Raw genomic sequence first — 17,126 nt, forward strand, 5'->3', positions numbered from 1 at the left:
TTTTTTATATTTTTTTTATATATTTTTTTACACCTTTATTTCATATTTATTTAACTAGGCAAGTCTGTTAAGAACACATTCTTATTTTCACCCGTTTAACATCCCATCCGAAAGACAGCAGCCTACACAGGCCAGTGTCCCTAATCACTGCCCTGGGGCATTGGGATATTTTTTTTAGACCAGAGGAAAGAGTGCCTCCTACTGGCCCTCTAACACCACTTCCAGCAGCATCTGGTCTCCATTCCAGGAACTGACCAGGACCAACCCTGCTTAGCTTCAGAAGCAAGCCAGCAGTGGTATGCAGGGTGGTATGCTGCTGGCCTGTTGAGTTTACCGATAAGAATACTTTGATTGACAGTTGAAAGCCTTGGCCAGGTTGATGAAGACGGCTGCACAGTACTGTCTTTTATCAATGGCACAGTACTGTCTTTTATCAATGGCGGTTATGATATCGTTTAGGACCTTGAGCGTGGCTGAGGTGCACCTATGACTAGCTCGGAAACCAGATTGCATAGCGGAGATCCCCGAAATGGTCGGTGATCTGTTTTTTCACTTGGCTTTTGAAGACTTTAGAAGGGTAGGGTAGGATGGATATAGGTCTGTACAGTTTGGGTCTAGAGTGTCTCCCCCTTTGAAGAGGGGGATGACCGCGGCCGCTTTCCAATGTTTAGGAATCTCAGACGATACGAAAGAGAGGTTGAACAGGCTAGTAATAGCGGTTGCAACAATTTCAGTGGATCATTTTCAGAAGAGAGGGTCCAGATTGTCTAGCCCAGCTGATTTGTAGGGATCCAGATTTTGCAGCTCTATCAGAATGTCAGCTGTCTGGATTTTGGTGAAGGAGAAGCGGGGGAGGCTTGGGCAAGTTGCTGCTTCTTGAAATTCTCAATTATTGTGGATTTATCAGTGGTGACAGTGTTTCCTATTCTCAGTGCAGTGGGCAGCTGGGAGGAGGTACTCTCATTCTCCATGGACTTTACTGTGACCCAAATCTTTTTGGAATTAGTGCTGCAGGATGCAAATTTCTGTTTCTGAAAAAGCTAGCCTTTGCTTTCCTAACTGACTGTGTGTACCCATCCTGCAACATCGAGAGCATCCTGACCGGTTGCATCACTGCCTGGTACGGCAATTGCTCGGCCTCTGACCGCAAGGCACTTCAGAGGGTAGTGCGTACGGCCCAGTACATCACTGGGGCAAAGCTGCCTGCCATCCAGGACCTCTACACCAGGCGGTGTCAGAGGAAGGCCCTAAAATTGTCAAAGACCCCAGCCACCCCAGTCAGACTGTTCTCTCTACTACCGCATGACAAGCGGTACCGGAGTGCCAAGTCTAGGACAAAAAGGCTTCTCAACAGTTTTTACCCACAAGCTATAAGACTCCTGAACAGGTAACCAAATGGTTACCCCGGACTATTTGCATTGTGTGCCCCCCAACCCCTCTTTTACACTGCTGCTATTCTCTAGTTATCTTATATGCATAGTCACTTTACCTATACATTCATGTACATACTACCTCATTGGCCCGACCAACCAGTGCTCCCGCACATTGGCTAACCGGGCTATCTGCATTGTCCCGCCAACCCCTCTTTTTACGCTACTGCTACTCTGTTCTTCATATATGTAAAGTCACTTTAACCATGCCTACATGTACATACTACCTCAATAAGACTGACTAAATGGTGTCTGTATATAGCCTTGCTACTATTATTTTCAAATTTCTTTTTACTTTTGTTTTATTTCTTTACTTACCCACATTACACACACACACACACACACCTTTTCTTTAGCACTATTGGTTAGAGCCTGTAAGTAAGCATTTCACTGTAAGGTCTACACGTGTTGTATTCGGCGCACGTGACAAATAAATTTGATTTAATATTTTGGTTCCTGACTTCCCTAAAAAGTTGCATATTGCGGGGACTATTCGAAGCTAGTGCAGTACGCCACAGAGTGTTTTTGTGCTGGTCAAGGGCAGTCAAGTCTGGAGTGAACCAAGGGCTGTATCTGTTCTTAGTTCTACATTTTTTTTAAAGGGGCATGCTTATTTAAGATGGTGAGGAAAGCACTTTCTAGAACAACCAGGTATCCTCTACTGATGGGATGAGGTCAATATCCTTCCAGGATACCCGGGCCAAGTCGATTAGAAAGGCCTGCTCGCAGAAATGTTTTAGGGAGCTCTTGACAGTGATGAGGGGTGGTCGTTTGACCACAGACCCATAACGGACGCAGGAAATGAGGCAGTGATGGCTGAGATCCTGGTTGAAAACAGCAGATATGTATTTAGACTGCAAGTGGTCAGGATGATATCTATGAGGGTGCCCATGTTTACGGATTTAGGGTTGTACCTGGTAGGTTCCTTGATAATTTGTGTGAGACTGAGGGCATCTAGCTTAGATTGTAGGACGGCCGGGGTGTTAAGCATATCCCAAGTTAGGTCACCTAGCAGTACAAACTCTGACGATACAAGGGGTCAATCAGTTGACATATGGTGTCCAGGGCACAGCTAGGAGCTGAGGGGGGGCTATAACAGGCGGCAACAGTGAGGGACTTATTTCTGGAGAGATCTTTAAAAGTAGAAGCTCGAACTGTTTGGGCATAGACCTGGATAGTATGACAGAACTCTGCAGGCTCTCTCTACAGTAGATTGAAATTCTGCCCCCTTTAGCAGTTCTGTCTTGACAGAAAATGTTGTAATTGGGGATGGAAATTTCAGGGTTCCTAAGACAGGATTCAGACACGGCTAGCACATCAGGGTTGGCGGAGTGTACTAAAGCAGTGAATAAAGCAGACTTAGTGGGAGGCTTCTGATGTTAATATGCATTAACCCAAGGCTTTTACAGTTGCAGAAGTCAACAAATGAGAGCGCCTGGGGAAACACAGGGCCTGGGTTAACCTCCACATCACCAGAGGAACAGAGGAGGAGTAGGATGAGGGTACGGCTAAAGGCTATAAGAACTGGTCGTCTAGTGCGTTGGGAATAGAATAAAAGGAGCAGATTTCTGGGCGTGGTAGGATATATTCAGGGCATAGTGTATAGACAAGGGTAAGGTAGGGTGCGAGTACAGTGGGGGTAAACCTAGGCATTGAGTGACGATGAGATAGGTTGCATCTCTGGAGGCGCCAGTTAAGCTGGGTGCAGTTTTCGCATGTGTGGGATGTGGGACAAAGGAGCTATCTGAGGCATGTTGAGCAGGACTAGGGGCTCCACAGTAAAATAAACAATGAGAGCTGCCATAAACAACAGTATACAAGGCATATTGACATTAGAGAAAGGCATAAGCAATCACAGGTGTTGATTGGGAGAGCGAAGACAACAACAGTTGAGACAACGGGTAAACGGGTGAGACAACGGGTAAACAGTTAAGATGACAACAACGGGTATATGGCGATGAATGGGCAGAGAGGGTCAGTTAGCTACACACAGGGCCTGAGTTTGAGGCTGGGGCAGACAGATAAACACAATGAACTACCGTGTTAATGGACAGTCCAGCAGGCATCAGCTGTGTAGCCGAGTGATCATAGGGTCCAATGAGCAGCACTAGATGAAACACGGAACAGTTCGGTAGTCAATTACAATGTTGAGCGAGCGGGAGACACGGCGTTCATGGAGCTAGCAAGCCGGGGCTAGCAGATGGATCATCACCAAACATCCATGACGCAGAGGCCGGTTGAGAGCACATCGGCCGAGTTACTACAGCGGACCAGCAGACTAGTCGTGATGGATTGGCGGGGCTCTGTGTCGACAAAGGGTCCAGGCCAATTGGCAAGAGAAGTGTTGTAGTTGGTGTACTTCGTTTGCTAGCCGGGAGATGGGCCTAGCTCAGGGCTAACTGGTGCATGCTTCTGGACAAGGGTGTTAGCCACAATAGCTCCTCGGTAGCAATTAGCTAGCTGCGAAGATACGGTGTAATGGTCCAGAGCTTGCGGCAGGAATCCGGTGATGTAGTGGAAAAAAGCAGTCCGATATGCCCAGGGCTGGTATCGCGCTGTGCAGACTGGCAGGTATTATCCCTCTATCCAGGCTAAAGTGGCAGGAGTCCGAGCAAAAGGTAAAGACCTCTAGTAGAGGCTATGCCACTTTGTTTACATACTCATCTCATATGTATATACTGTACTCGATACCCTCTACTGTATCTTGCCTATGCTGCTCTGTACCATCACTCATTCATATATCTTTATGTACATATTCTTTATCCCCTTACACTGTGTATAAGACAGTAGTTTTGGAATTGTTAGTTAGATTACTTGTTGGTTATTACTGCATTGTCGGAACTAGAAGCACAAGCATTTCGCTACACTCACATTAACATCTGCTAAACCATGTGTATGTGACAAATAAAATTTGATTTGACAATGACTAAATAGCTAGTAGTTAATTAGCTGTCTCGCTTCTGATGGAGGTTCCAGTTATAAGGTCTAAAAAAATAAATAGTTGATCCGTATCACATTGGGTGAGGCGGGTTGCAGGAATGTATATTTTTATGAAAATTGAGAAAAAAAAGAGTTTGAAATGTTTACAACGGGACGAAAACAAACACGTCTTACTGCTGCGCCATCTTGGATAATGTGAATGAAAATGTAGAGGTAAGGGAAGAGGATGGTACATGTGATCTGCATAACATACCAATTGACATACCTTTGTATGCCTCCTAGTCTGTATACTTAAGACACAAAAGTGAGCAGCTCAGTCACCCAATACAGCTAGCTTTCAACATATTCTTATAGCATACATATTCTTAACGCCATTGAATTGTCTATTTTCTATTTTCTGTTTTACAAATATTTGCACAAATATGAAAAGATAGATGGTATTGTCTTGTTTTGCACGCTTTGTACAAAATAATAAAATGCAGTACTAAAAGATATTTCTTAACGTAGCTCTTTATTAGCTAGCTCCAACTGCGTGTTCACTTATCTCCAACCATGATCAACTGCCCATGACCTAACCATCTGGGTGGTCTTATGTATGATACGGCGGTAAAATGCATCCAATTATAATTCAGTATGTTTACACATATGAATATTACAGGTATCATCATAAAACAATATACATTTAGATCATATAAGGGACAAACCGTACCTTAACTGAAACATTTAAAGATCTCAATTTAAGTGCCTGCACCTACTGTCCTTTAAAATTAAAATCCAAATGTAACAGTTGGGCAGTTAGGTTCCTGCAAGAACCCTCACCAACTAACGAGGTTCCTCGATGAACCCCACCTCCTATGGGGTTCTTGGAAGAACCTTTTGTGGGCAATTTCCAATGCCAATAACCCTAAGGTTCTTCCAAAGACTTTGAGGATTTTGAATCCCTAATATTTAGAGAGTATTGAAGCTAGTGGTTTAAAGTACTTAAGCAAAAATACGTTAAAGTACAATTTAAGTCGTTTTTGGTGGTATCTGTACTTTACTTCACTATTGATATTTTTTGACAACGTTGACTTTTACCTCACCACCTTATGTTTGAATCGCACATAGTATTACACATGAGTTTAAGAATGTAGTTTTCGATTTTCAGACAATTTAGGATGTTGCACACCCTTGGCTGAACTCGATGTTCCACATCCCTAAATTGTCAGAAAATACGAAAATGGTGTTTCAAAAATAAAGTATGCATATTTCCCCTTTTTCTGTAAACATACGCGGTACCATGGAAATATGACCATGTGGGTATACTAACCCTATTAAGGTGTATATCAATTTACCTTTCGTTTTGAAAGATATGATACGAAAGATAATGTTCGTATGCTTCCAATACCGTACCGTAAGCGACGCGCGTTCATGTTCAGATTGAGTGTCCGGGCTCAAAACTCATGCAGAAGACATATTCGTCCAATTACTATTCGTCCAATGACTGTATAATGTAATGACAATGCGAATCATGGTCAAGGGCTAAGGTTAGACGGTGCCATTACTTCTGTCCACGCCAGCATGGCCATTGATGACCCGCTCCCTATCGTGCCGGATGATGCTCATATGAATGTTAATAAATTATTTCACCGATAAAAAAAAGTCAGTGTCTTTATCGACATTGGTATTGCCTGTACTGTAGCACAGAGTTTATAATTCCAGACGCGCAACATCGTGAGACTTCCGGGAACGCTTGCGAAACAGACCAAACCGACCAGTCCGTGAAATATTATTAATTAGTTGTCAATTTTCTCGAAATCTAAAGGCACAACCTTGATTCGAGACAGTGTTTTAAGCAGTTGTACATGTTATTACTCCAACCTTGTGAAAGTAACAAACTAACACGTTTCCATTTCCGATTATTATTTTTTATATCGAAGGAGTGCCTTTGACGACATGCGCAGTTTGGCGCGAGAGAACCGTGAGACCCGTCGTCTCACGCGGACGTGTTTCTGCGTACGTGTTTACCTGGCTAACGTCGCCATGACATCCCCTACAAGTGTGGTCGGTGATTTCTATTGGAGAGGCAGTTTCTGCCTGTCTTCATACTGTACTGTCTATGACTGTAATGTTGCTCTGAAATTCAACAGCGGAACCCATGCATTGAGGAAATTGGTCCATCAACGGGCAGTAAATACAGTGACACCGTGTCACAACGTGCTCATGAAAATCAGATACCGTCTATTTTGTCAGGTGAGTAAAGTGAGTCGTTTACAAGGTTACATATATTACATATGTTTTTTTTTGTATTTGTGGTTCATACTGGGCATTGAATACAAATGTTACTGGAATGTTAACGTACTTTCTTTGGTCCTTCAATAAGTGAACCCTTCAAGTACTTCCCACTTGCAAGCTAGCAAACGTTTAGCTAGCTAATTTAGCGAGTGTTTTTAGCTAGCTAAATTAGTCACTTTATTTGCTGCTACTATAGTGACTTCATACTCGCCACCTTCATTGGAGACTAATATTGGCTAGGTAGGTATCAGCGTTTTAGTTATCAATCCAGACAACGGCTATAAGTTAAATCTGTTTGGCAGTAACATAATACTAACAGAGGATAGTATTCACTGTTAGATTTTGTTAGAAACACTAGCCAACTATCACACACAGTGAGCTACTAACTTTAGAGATAACTTACACCAACAGTAATGACAGGCCGAGTGAGTGCAACAAGCCTCACAAATCACAGTGGACTCTATGGGAACAAAGTCCCTTGGTTCTTTCTTGTGTTAATTTAACCATTACCAGACCCACATTTTGAGATAAGTGAGTAAGTAGGTGTATGTTTTGTGATTAGATGGAGTTTCTTCCATATTACACATCTATATTCTGCACATCCTCTCTATCCAGCTGGGTGTAGTTCCAGGAAGTTGCCATGGAGAGTCTGGGGGAGAAGTTCAAAACTCTGTCAATCACTCGGCGTGTCCAGCCAGATGAGCCCACCTACCTTCTGGACCTGTCCCACCAGCCTGTCTCGGGCCCAGGGTTGGTGGCCGTATGCTGCTCCAACCTCTCCATCCGTTTGCACAGTGAGCACAGCCTCAGCCTGCTCAGGGAGTACCAGGGACATAGTGGTGCAATCTGTGGGGTGTGCTTTGCCCACACCTCCCCTGACCTGCTCTTCTCAGGCTCTGCTGATGGGACAGTGAGGACGTGGGATGTCCGCTGCCCTGGTTCAGAGGCAGCACAGGTGTTCAGGAGTGACTCATCCCACCACTTCTGCAGCTTTGATGTGAGCTGCAGCGATGTGGTCCTATGTGCAGGTACTGAGCAGGTCGATGAAGATGATAGCTTCTTGGTTTTCTGGGATGCCCGCATGGCAAAGGAGAAGGGAGGGGTTCTGGGTGTGTACTCTGAGTCCCACAGTGATGACATCACGCAGGTGCGTTTCCACCCCCGGAATGCCGACCACTTGGCGTCTGGCTCCACTGATGGCCTGGTGAATGTGTTTGACCTGAGCCTTGGTGCAGAGGAGGAGGCCCTGCTGGCCACCTGTAACTGTGGCTCCTCTGCTAGCTCAGTGTGCTGGGCAGGGAAGGACTTCAACCAGCTGCTGTGCCTCAGCCACGACGAGGGCCTCCATCTGTGGGACCTGGGTCAGTTGGACACAGACAAGCCCCTCACACTCTTCAGTGCCGCTGACGCCCGCAGCCTGACCCCTCTCTCTAATGAAGTGGCCCTGGATTACTTTGTTGGCGGGACTTGGCTGGAGGAGGCAGGGCGCTTACTAGTGCTAGGTGGGACAAACAATGGAGACATCCACCTTCTGGAGTGCAGTGAGGAAGGCCTGTGTCTGCTGAGGTCCCTCCAAGGGGGCCACTCTTCCACAGTGCGCTGCTTCCTCTGGGATCCCGCAGGGGAGGCCCTGCTCACGGGAGGGGAGGATGCACAGCTGCTCTTGTGGAAGCCAGGGGCGGAGGAATTCACCTCAGGGAAGAGGGACACCCTGAAGAGTGCCTCTGCATTAAAACTCAAATCTAGATCACACAAGAAGCATGGCTCCAAGAGGGATAAGAAGCTAGAACTGTGAGTCGGATGCAATAGAGGGTTCTCAAAGAATGGCAAGACTGCAGTCCCTATTTAATCAATCAATATTCCTCTTGCACTCACAGAGTACTCATTTGGATTCATGAAATCAACACAATTATATTTTTTCTTTCTTGAAAGTAGTATTATACTTATCCCAGAAACTGATGAATAATCTCTGTAACCGCTAGGGCTTAAAATGAGATTGAATCGCGGGAATTTGTTTTTCAAATGTTTCTCCCAACTTGTTTGGTATTATGTTTAGCTATAACCAATTGGTATTTCTTTAGAAATATAATTCTAATTGTATCGAGTTGATCTAATGCATGCTCTCCTGTAATTTAACTAACATACTCAGTGGGTCACAAAGGCCAGGGTTCAGAACCAGAGCATGCAGTACTTCATCATACTCATCATACTTATTCAGAGGAGCAGCTTTAATTCCACTCAAATGGCACAGAGTGGAATAACATGACAGTTGCTATGCAGGGACTCTGCTGCATATGTCAACCTGGTCTAAGAGCATTTCGCATAATTCTGTATGTAAATCTAAGACACCCTTTACTACGATATGCTAAGTTTTTGTATGATATGTATTCATTTGTGCATGTCCATCACCCATTTTGTATGATATGTTACGAATATGCTGAACGTACAATATTTTACAAATTTGCAAAACAAATGCTATGTTACAAATTCTAGCTAGGTGTTTAACAGAAACTAGCTGGCTAATGTTCGCAAGGCCAGGGGTTAAGGTTCAAAATCAAATCTAATTTTATTTGTCACGTGCTGAATAGAACAGGTGTAGGCCTTACAGTGAAATGCTTACTTATAAGCCCTTAACCAACAATGCAGTTGTTTAAAAATACCAAAATAAATAAAATACCAAAATAAATAAAAGTAACAAATAGGTTAACAATTAGGTTGACCCCCTAAGGTCGATGTCTGTGCCCCACGGAAATCAAATTAGCATAATGAACAACCCCCCCCCCCCCCCCCAAAAAAAATCTGTCAGTTTCAGCTAGAGAACGCATCTGCTTATGTCGCACTACCGCATCTGCTGTGACAGAGCTAGAGCGGTGTTTATCAGACCATGAGACATCCTGAAAATCGTCTGTAGGGTCTGAAAGGTTTGGCCTACATACTATTATGACCCCTCCATGGAAAGATAAGACTCTCACAAACACGTACATTGTTTTGCTCTAGGACGCATTGTTTGCCCACAGGCCTCACAAGACTCGTCAGAAGGTCCCCCGGTACAAGTTGAAAAAATTAATGGAGACTGTTTTAGTGCCAAACAATAGGGGGTTCAATACATGTTAAAAGAAAAAATTCCTGATCTTTTTTTTTATACTGTACTTCTCAGATATAGGACAGAAACTTCAGAACAAAATTCCTTTAGAATTTTTTTTTGGGGGGGCGCGCGCGCTTACTGTTCAATGTAGTGAATCTGTTATTCTATGTGTTTTGTATGGGCAAATAGCAGTAAGGCCAAATAAACCATTTTATATACAATATCGTTCAAAAGTTTGTCACTTAGAAATGTATTTGTTTTAAAGAAAAAAACTTTTTTTTTTACAATTAACATCAAATTGATCAGAAATACAGTGTAGACATTAATGTTGTAAATGACTATTGTAGCTGGAAACGGCAGATATAAAAATGGAATATCTACGTAGGCGTACAGAGGCCCATTTATCAGCAACCATCACTCATGTGTTCCAGTGGCACGTTGTGTTCGCTAATCCAAGTTTATCATTTTAAAAGGCTAATTGATCATTAGAAAGCCCTTTTGCAATTATGTTAGCACAGCTGAAAACGGTTCTGATTTAAAACACCAGTCTCAAAGTCAACAGTGAAGAGGTGACTCCGGGATGCTGGCCTTCTAGGCAGAGTTCCTCTGTCCAGTCTTTGTTCTTTTGCCCATCTTAATATTTCATTTTTTTTGCCAGTCTGAGATATGGATTTTTCTTTGCAACTCTGACTAGAAGGCCAGCATCCCGGAGTCATCTCTTCACTGTTGACGTTGATACTGGAGTTTGGCAAGTACTATTTAATGAAGCTGCCAGTCGACTTGTTAGACATCTGTTTCTCACACTAGACAGTCTAATGTACTTGACCTCTTGCTCAGTTGTGCACCAGTGCCTCCCACTATTTATATTCTGGTTAGAGCCAATTTGTGCTGTTCTGTGAAGGGAGTAGTACACAGCGTTGTAGGAGATCTTCAGTTTGTTGGCATTTCTTGCATTGAATAGCCTTCATTTCTCAGATCAAGAATAAACTGACAAGTTTCAGAAGAAAGTTCTTTGTTTCTGGCCATTTTGAGCCTGTAATCGAACCCATAAATGCTGATGCTCCAGATAGCTACTCAACTAGTCTAAAGGCCAGTTGTATTGGTTCTATAATCAGTACAACAGTTTTCAGCTGTGCTAACATAATTGCAAAAGTTTTTTTTAATGATCAATTAGCCTTTAAAATTATAAACTTGGATTAGCTAACACAACGTGCCATTGGAACACAGGAGTGAGGGTTTCTGATAATGGGCCTCTGTTTGCGTATGTAGATATTCCATAAAACAATCAGCCATTTCTACCTACAATAGTCATTTACAACATTAACAATGTCTACACTGTATTTCCGATCAATTTTATGTTATTTTAATGGACTACAAAATGTGCGTTTCTTTCAAAAAGGGCTTTCTAAGTGACCCCAAACTTTTGAATGGTAGTGTATATTTGTTTTACAAATATTTTCTTGATGCTTCAAGGGATCTTAACCCTAAAATAGCTAAATTATCTCTGGTATGACCTTCTTAAATCAATTCCATAATGCTTAGTAGAACCCCTTTCCCTGGCTTAGACTGTTTAGTGTGAAAAACAAGGGGTTAAATACATGTACATAAAAAGATACATGTAAAAATACATGTACATATAAAGGAAAGACACTTCAGAACACGCTTAATTTAGATTTTTTTTTTTTTTTTGGAGGGGGGGGGGACTGTTTTTCCATGTAGTGAATCTGTTTGTATGGTCTAATAGCAGTAAGGCTGAATAAAGCATGTTCATCAAATATATTTTTTGATACTTCGATGGTTCTTTTAAAATTCAAACACAAATAGTAAAATGATCCTTGGTATGACCTTAAAACAATTCCATATATCTTAGTAGAACCCCCTCACTCAGTTTAGACAGGGCTTAGACTCTTACGGGTTAAAGGGTTAAGGTTAGGGGAATGATTAGCTGAAAAGGTTTGGGGAAAGAGTTGGCTAACATGCTAATTAGTTGAAAAGTTGCTAAAATGCTAAAGTTGTCCATGATGAAATTCGATCTCGCAACCTTTAGGTTATACGCCCACCCATCCCAACCAACCACCCCACTCTTGGTTTTGCCTTAAGACCGATGGTTACGTTAAGGCTTTGTAACCATACCAAATGTAACATATCATACCAATTTGTGATCCCGGATTTACATTTACTATGTTATGTCTCGTCTATGAGACCAGGCTGCGTATGTCCCCTCATGTGGACCTGAGACAAATTGAGTGTTAATTCTTTTAACACTCAATTTAAACATCGTATCCGTGAGTTCATCTGACTGGGGAAATAGATAAAGGGCTTCATTACCAAAATTCTGAAGTGTCCCTTTTTATTATGGGTTCAGTTTCAAAGTATTCAGGGAAGAAATTGGCTCCCATTCCGTAGGTTTACTGTGCCAGCTGCTTCCTGTGGTGTGCCAAAGTTTCTATTTAATTGATTTTCCTTACTTTCACCCTGAGTTAGAAATTCAAGGTAAAGTAATATGCTAGCGTTATACTTATCAGTCAGCTAATATCAGTTTTATCTTAAGTATCCCATTTCAATTACATTTACATTTAAGTCATTTAGCAGACGCTCTTATCCAGAGCGACTTACAAATTGGTGCGTTCACCTTAAGACATCCAGTGGAACAGCCACTTTACAATAGTGCATCTAAATCTTTTAAGGGAGGGGGGGGGGGGGTGAGAAGGATTACTTTATCCTATCCTAGGTATTCCTGAAAGAGGTGGGGTTTCAGGTGTCTCCGGAAGGTGGTGATTGACTCCGCTGTCCTGGCGTCGTGAGGGAGTTTGTTCCACCATTGGGGGGCCAGAGCAGCGAACAGTTTTGACTGGGCTGCGCGGGAACTGTACTTCCTCAGTGGTAGGGAGGCGAGCAGGCCAGAGGTGGATGAACGCAGTGCCCTTGTTTGGGTGTAGGGCCTGATCAGAGCCTGGAGGTACTGAGGTGCCGTTCCCCTCACAGCTCTGTAGGCAAGCACCATGGTCTTGTAGCGGATGCGAGCTTCAACTGGAAGCCAGTGGAGAGAGCGGAGGAGCGGGGTGACGTGAGAGAACTTGGGAAGGTTGAACACCAGACGGGCTGCGGCGTTCTGGATGAGTTGTAGGGGTTTAATGGCACAGGCAGGGAGCCCAGCCAACAGCGAGTTGCAGTAATCCAGACGGGAGATGACAAGTGCCTGGATTAGGACCTGCGCTGCTTCCTGTGTGAGGCAGGGTCGTACTCTGCGGATGTTGTAGAGCATGAACCTACAAGAACGGGCCACCGCCTTGATGTTAGTTGAGAACGACAGGGTGTTGTCCAGGATCACGCCAAGGTTCTTAGCGCTCTGGGAGGAGGACACAATGGAGTTGTCAACCGTGATGGCGAGATCATGGAACGGGCAGTCCTTCCCGGGAGGAAGAGCAGCTCCGTCTTGCCGAGGTTCAGCTTGAGGTGGTGATCCGTCATCCACACTGATATGTCTGCCAGACATGCAGAGATGTGATTCGCCACCTGGTCATCAGAAGGGGGAAAGGAGAAGATTAATTGTGTGTCGTCTGCATAGCAATGATAGGAGAGACCATGTGAGGTTATGACAGAGCCAAGTGACTTGGTGTATAGCGAGAATAGGAGAGGGCCTAGAACAGAGCCCTGGGGGACGCCAGTGGTGAGAGCGCGTGGTGAGGAGACAGATTCTCGCCACGCCACCTGGTAGGAGCGACCTGTCAGGTAGGACGCAATCCAAGCGTGGGCCGCGCCGGAGATGCCCAACTCGGAGAGGGTGGAGAGGAGGATGTGATGGTTCACAGTATCGAAGGCAGCCGATAGGTCTAGAAGGATGAGAGCAGAGGAGAGAGAGTTAGCTTTAGCAGTGCGGAGGGCCTCCGTGATACAGAGAAGAGCAGTCTCAGTTGAATGACTAGTCTTGAAACCTGACTGATTAGATTATTATGATTAATTAGATTAGCAGTCAAGTATACTTGACAGACACCCCCCACTCACATGCTTTATGCAATGATTTAATAATGTTTAATCTTGTCATTTAATTTATTTTTCATTTACTAAACAAAAAAATGCAGTATGGGGCTGAACAGTTTCAATATTACCAAAACTGAAGGGGAAAGAATTGTAAAACAATATGGACTATTTTAATACTATGTCAGTATAGCTACAGTATGTCACTGTTGAAACTCAACTTCAATAACAAATGCTTGTATATTTTGAAATGTTTTTATTTTATTACCATCCATCCTTTTGGGGATATTATTCTTATCCATAATTTTGGTGTATTGTAAAATTTGATGTGGTGTACTTGCTGAGAAAAGATCAGTGCCACTCTGGCTCCTGAGTGGCGCAGGGGTCTAAGGCGTTACTACAGTCCCTGGTTCGAATCCAGGCTGTATCACATCAGGTCGTGATTGGGAGTCCCGTAGGGCGGCGCACAATTGGCCCAGCGTCGTCCGGGGTAGGCCGTCATTGTTTGTTCTTTTTCTTGTTCTTAACTGACTTCCCTAACTTCATTTATTTTTAACCTTTATTTGAGACATCTGTTGTAAATCCTCTCTTCCTATTCGTAATGTTGATGTGCTCTTTAAATAATATAACTAATGGGAAACCAAGAGCAGTAGTTGGTCCTTGCCCGTTCAAGACCGTCCTTCAGTGTGAATGAACGGTAAATCAGGGTTGGGCCTTAACAGGTTTAGCTTCATGCCATAAGGGGAGGACTCCCCACCCACTTGCCAGGGCTGCCCAACCCTCTTCCTGGAGATCTACTGTCCTTGTAAATTTTCAGTCCAAATCTAATTTAGCATATCTGATTCAGCTAGTTAAGGTCTTGTTGAGCAGCTAATTAGTAGAATTAGATGTTATATTAAGGTTGGACTGAATCCACAGGACGGAAGATCTCCAGGAAGAGGGTTAGGCAGCGACTAAAGTATAAAATTCCACCTCGTCTTCAACCCAATACCCTTCCTAGTCCCATACACCTCAACCTACCTTCTAAAAAATTAATCTCTAGGAGCGACTCTGTTAGAGGAATGATGGACGTTATCTAAATGTCCAACCCCATCCATTACGTGCTTCGAACAAACCAATCACCATCGTCTATAGTGCCAAACCGAGCATCAGGGTTGGTTGTATCTCTTATGTGTGCCATGGACTCTGCCCAGTAATATTGACAAAAGAGTGAATAGAGATGTCCCCAAATTAAACACTGTCTACAGAAATATAACAAAAAGAGGTGTGGTGTAAACAAGTTATAATTTTTTCTTCTCATAAATAGGGAATGTGATTGACTTTTGTTATTAATGGGACTCGGAGGATTATTTCGTTAGAAGGTAAATAGGCACTCGTTGGTTTGTCTGTCTTAAAAAAAGCCAAAATAGCCTTCCTGCTGGTTTGCTGCTACTTGGAGAGGCTACTCTTACATGATTGGAAGCATTTTAGTTTAATATTGTATAACTTGCCACCGTATTCGTTCCGGACAACAGAGGATCAAGGTAACACGTTACGGCTCATTGTCGTTAATCTCCAGATAGGTACCCAGAAACAAGCTATGTGTGATTCTAGCCAGTTAGCAATAGTAGCTAGCTTGCTTCCACATCAAGAGATGTGGGATTAATTTTCAGCTCGTTTACACAGTTTGACGTCAGAATAAATATATATTTTTGCAAAGTGAAATATTTGTTGCAACGTTAACTAGCTAGTTATAAATCCATTTTTACACACACTGAGTATTCCTGTAACATTTCCGTAACTCGATAACATTACCTAGCTAGCCTCTCACTGGCTGCCAAACTAGCTAGGAAGCTATAACATTAGCATGCGAACGACCCAGGCAGCATCACAGCTAACCGTTAAATAGTTAACTTTCTGTCGTTAACTTGCCATTAACGACCATTTTATATTTTGGCAATATAACGACCTACGTTACCAGTATGAAATAATATTATTCCAAGATAAACAGTATATTGCAAATAAAGCTAGATAACGATAAACACACTGAAGAGGACTTGTTTTTGGTGGAAATATCGGATGGCTACTGTACTAGCTAGCTAACTCGTTAGCCAGCTAGTGCACCAGTTACTGTGGTCGTATCTGATGTGCATTCACTAGCTACTTGACGTGTTTGCTTATCATAATGTCAAACTAAATGGAGAACTAATTTGCTAGGCCCAGCACCAACTAGATGCTAGTCACCACCAATATTAGCTAGTTAACATTGGCATTGACATTGTATAGGTGTTGACAGAATGTCCCAACAAAGTCAAATGTCGGTAGGTAGAAACTAGGTTAGGTAGCTATCTTTTGAGATGTGTAATTAATGGACTAGCATATGTTTTCACGATCAGACTGGACGAAATTTACACTGCTGTTCGAGTTAACCTGCAAATGCAGTAATTTGTTAGTGGCCAGGGTGTGTTTAGTCGAATTAGCTAGTTAACCATATTCCACCAAAGAAAGCATGGGCCAATTGGCAGGTCCGTATTAAATGTTCCACAGACGACATCAATATATATAGTTATCTAGTAAGTACATGTATTTGTTTGATGTATAGCAAGTTTGAGTTGACCAATTGTCAACAATCGTGGTTAACCTGGTTTTAATATACGTCTGTGGGCTAACCAAGGGTTTCATAGTTTGTTTAATCCGTTTGTTCTTGTGGAGGCTGGCCCAGAATGTCAGGTTCAGAGTCACTCATCATACCTACATTGGTCCTGTTTGGCTGGGGAGTACTGTGACACTTCTGAGTCTTTCTGTTTGGAATGAAGATGTTGATCACCAGTGTGTACTGTTAGTCTTGTTCTTATTTACCATTGCACTGTCCTATAGGTGTACATGATTCTGTCATCTAAGCATTCTGCCAATCTTGTTGGAGTGGAAGCGCAAGGTGTGTGCCATTGTGTGAGTGTGCCTTTGTACACACTTAAGTCTCACCTGTACATTCTCAAGGGTTTGAATGTCACAATGAGCAAGGTAAGAGTCATGTCCCAGTCAAGATACCCTGGCATCCAAAGTCCCCTGTATTTATGATGGGAATGAGGGCCCATGTGCCTATAATATAGCCCAAGTTACTGTTCCCCACCTTATTAGCCTTCTCTGGGTGCCTGTCAGCATGGGCTTGGTGCATTGTTTTATGATGTGCCTGAGCTTTACAATTGTTATAGACTATCCAGAACTGACAGGGTCCTCTTATGTCACCTGTAAGTTCTCATGATTCAGAATGTATTTGTTACTAGGAAAAGTTGAAAGCACATCCAGATTACTGACTATAAAGTAGGAGGCTAACACATCTTCAGATTCAATGCAGCATGACGATTAAACAATTTTAGTAATTTTGAATGGCAAGCTATAAAAATGGTTTTCTGGGGAAAGAGGTTTGTGCTTTCTAGATT

The 17,126-nt window shown here is 43.0% G+C and overlaps 2 protein-coding genes across 3 annotated transcripts in view; both read left to right on the forward strand.

The window, feature by feature from the left end:
• Positions 1-6,302: 6,302 nt before the first annotated feature.
• On the forward strand, positions 6,303-11,508 carry wdr89 (WD repeat domain 89). Of its 2 annotated transcripts, none has more exons than XM_029675547.2 (2): positions 6,303-6,611; positions 7,260-11,508. In XM_029675547.2, the coding sequence occupies exon 2, from the start codon at positions 7,285-7,287 to the stop codon at positions 8,437-8,439; it is 1,155 nt and encodes a 384-aa protein (XP_029531407.1). In that variant the 5' UTR covers positions 6,303-6,611; positions 7,260-7,284; the 3' UTR covers positions 8,440-11,508. The 2 variants fall into 2 exon arrangements, with proteins under 2 accessions (XP_029531407.1, XP_029531406.1); XM_029675546.2 differs by having other exon boundaries at positions 6,303-6,602.
• A 3,566-nt stretch (positions 11,509-15,074) lies between these two features.
• Positions 15,075-17,126, forward strand: part of LOC115138576 (serine/threonine-protein phosphatase 2A 56 kDa regulatory subunit epsilon isoform) — a 79,305-nt gene continuing 77,253 nt past the window's right edge. The window contains 1 exon segment of the mRNA XM_029675538.2: positions 15,075-15,230. The gene's annotated coding sequence lies outside the window, so the exon portion shown is untranslated.

The sequence above is a fragment of the Oncorhynchus nerka genome, linkage group LG12 (assembly GCF_034236695.1).
Source record: "Oncorhynchus nerka isolate Pitt River linkage group LG12, Oner_Uvic_2.0, whole genome shotgun sequence".
NCBI lineage: Eukaryota > Metazoa > Chordata > Actinopteri > Salmoniformes > Salmonidae > Oncorhynchus > Oncorhynchus nerka.

Excerpts from the sequence above, each read along its gene's own strand:
- wdr89 (XM_029675547.2), top strand. The coding sequence starts at position 7,285 with ATGGAGAGTCTGGGGGAGAAGTTCAAAACTCTGTCAATCACTCGGCGT.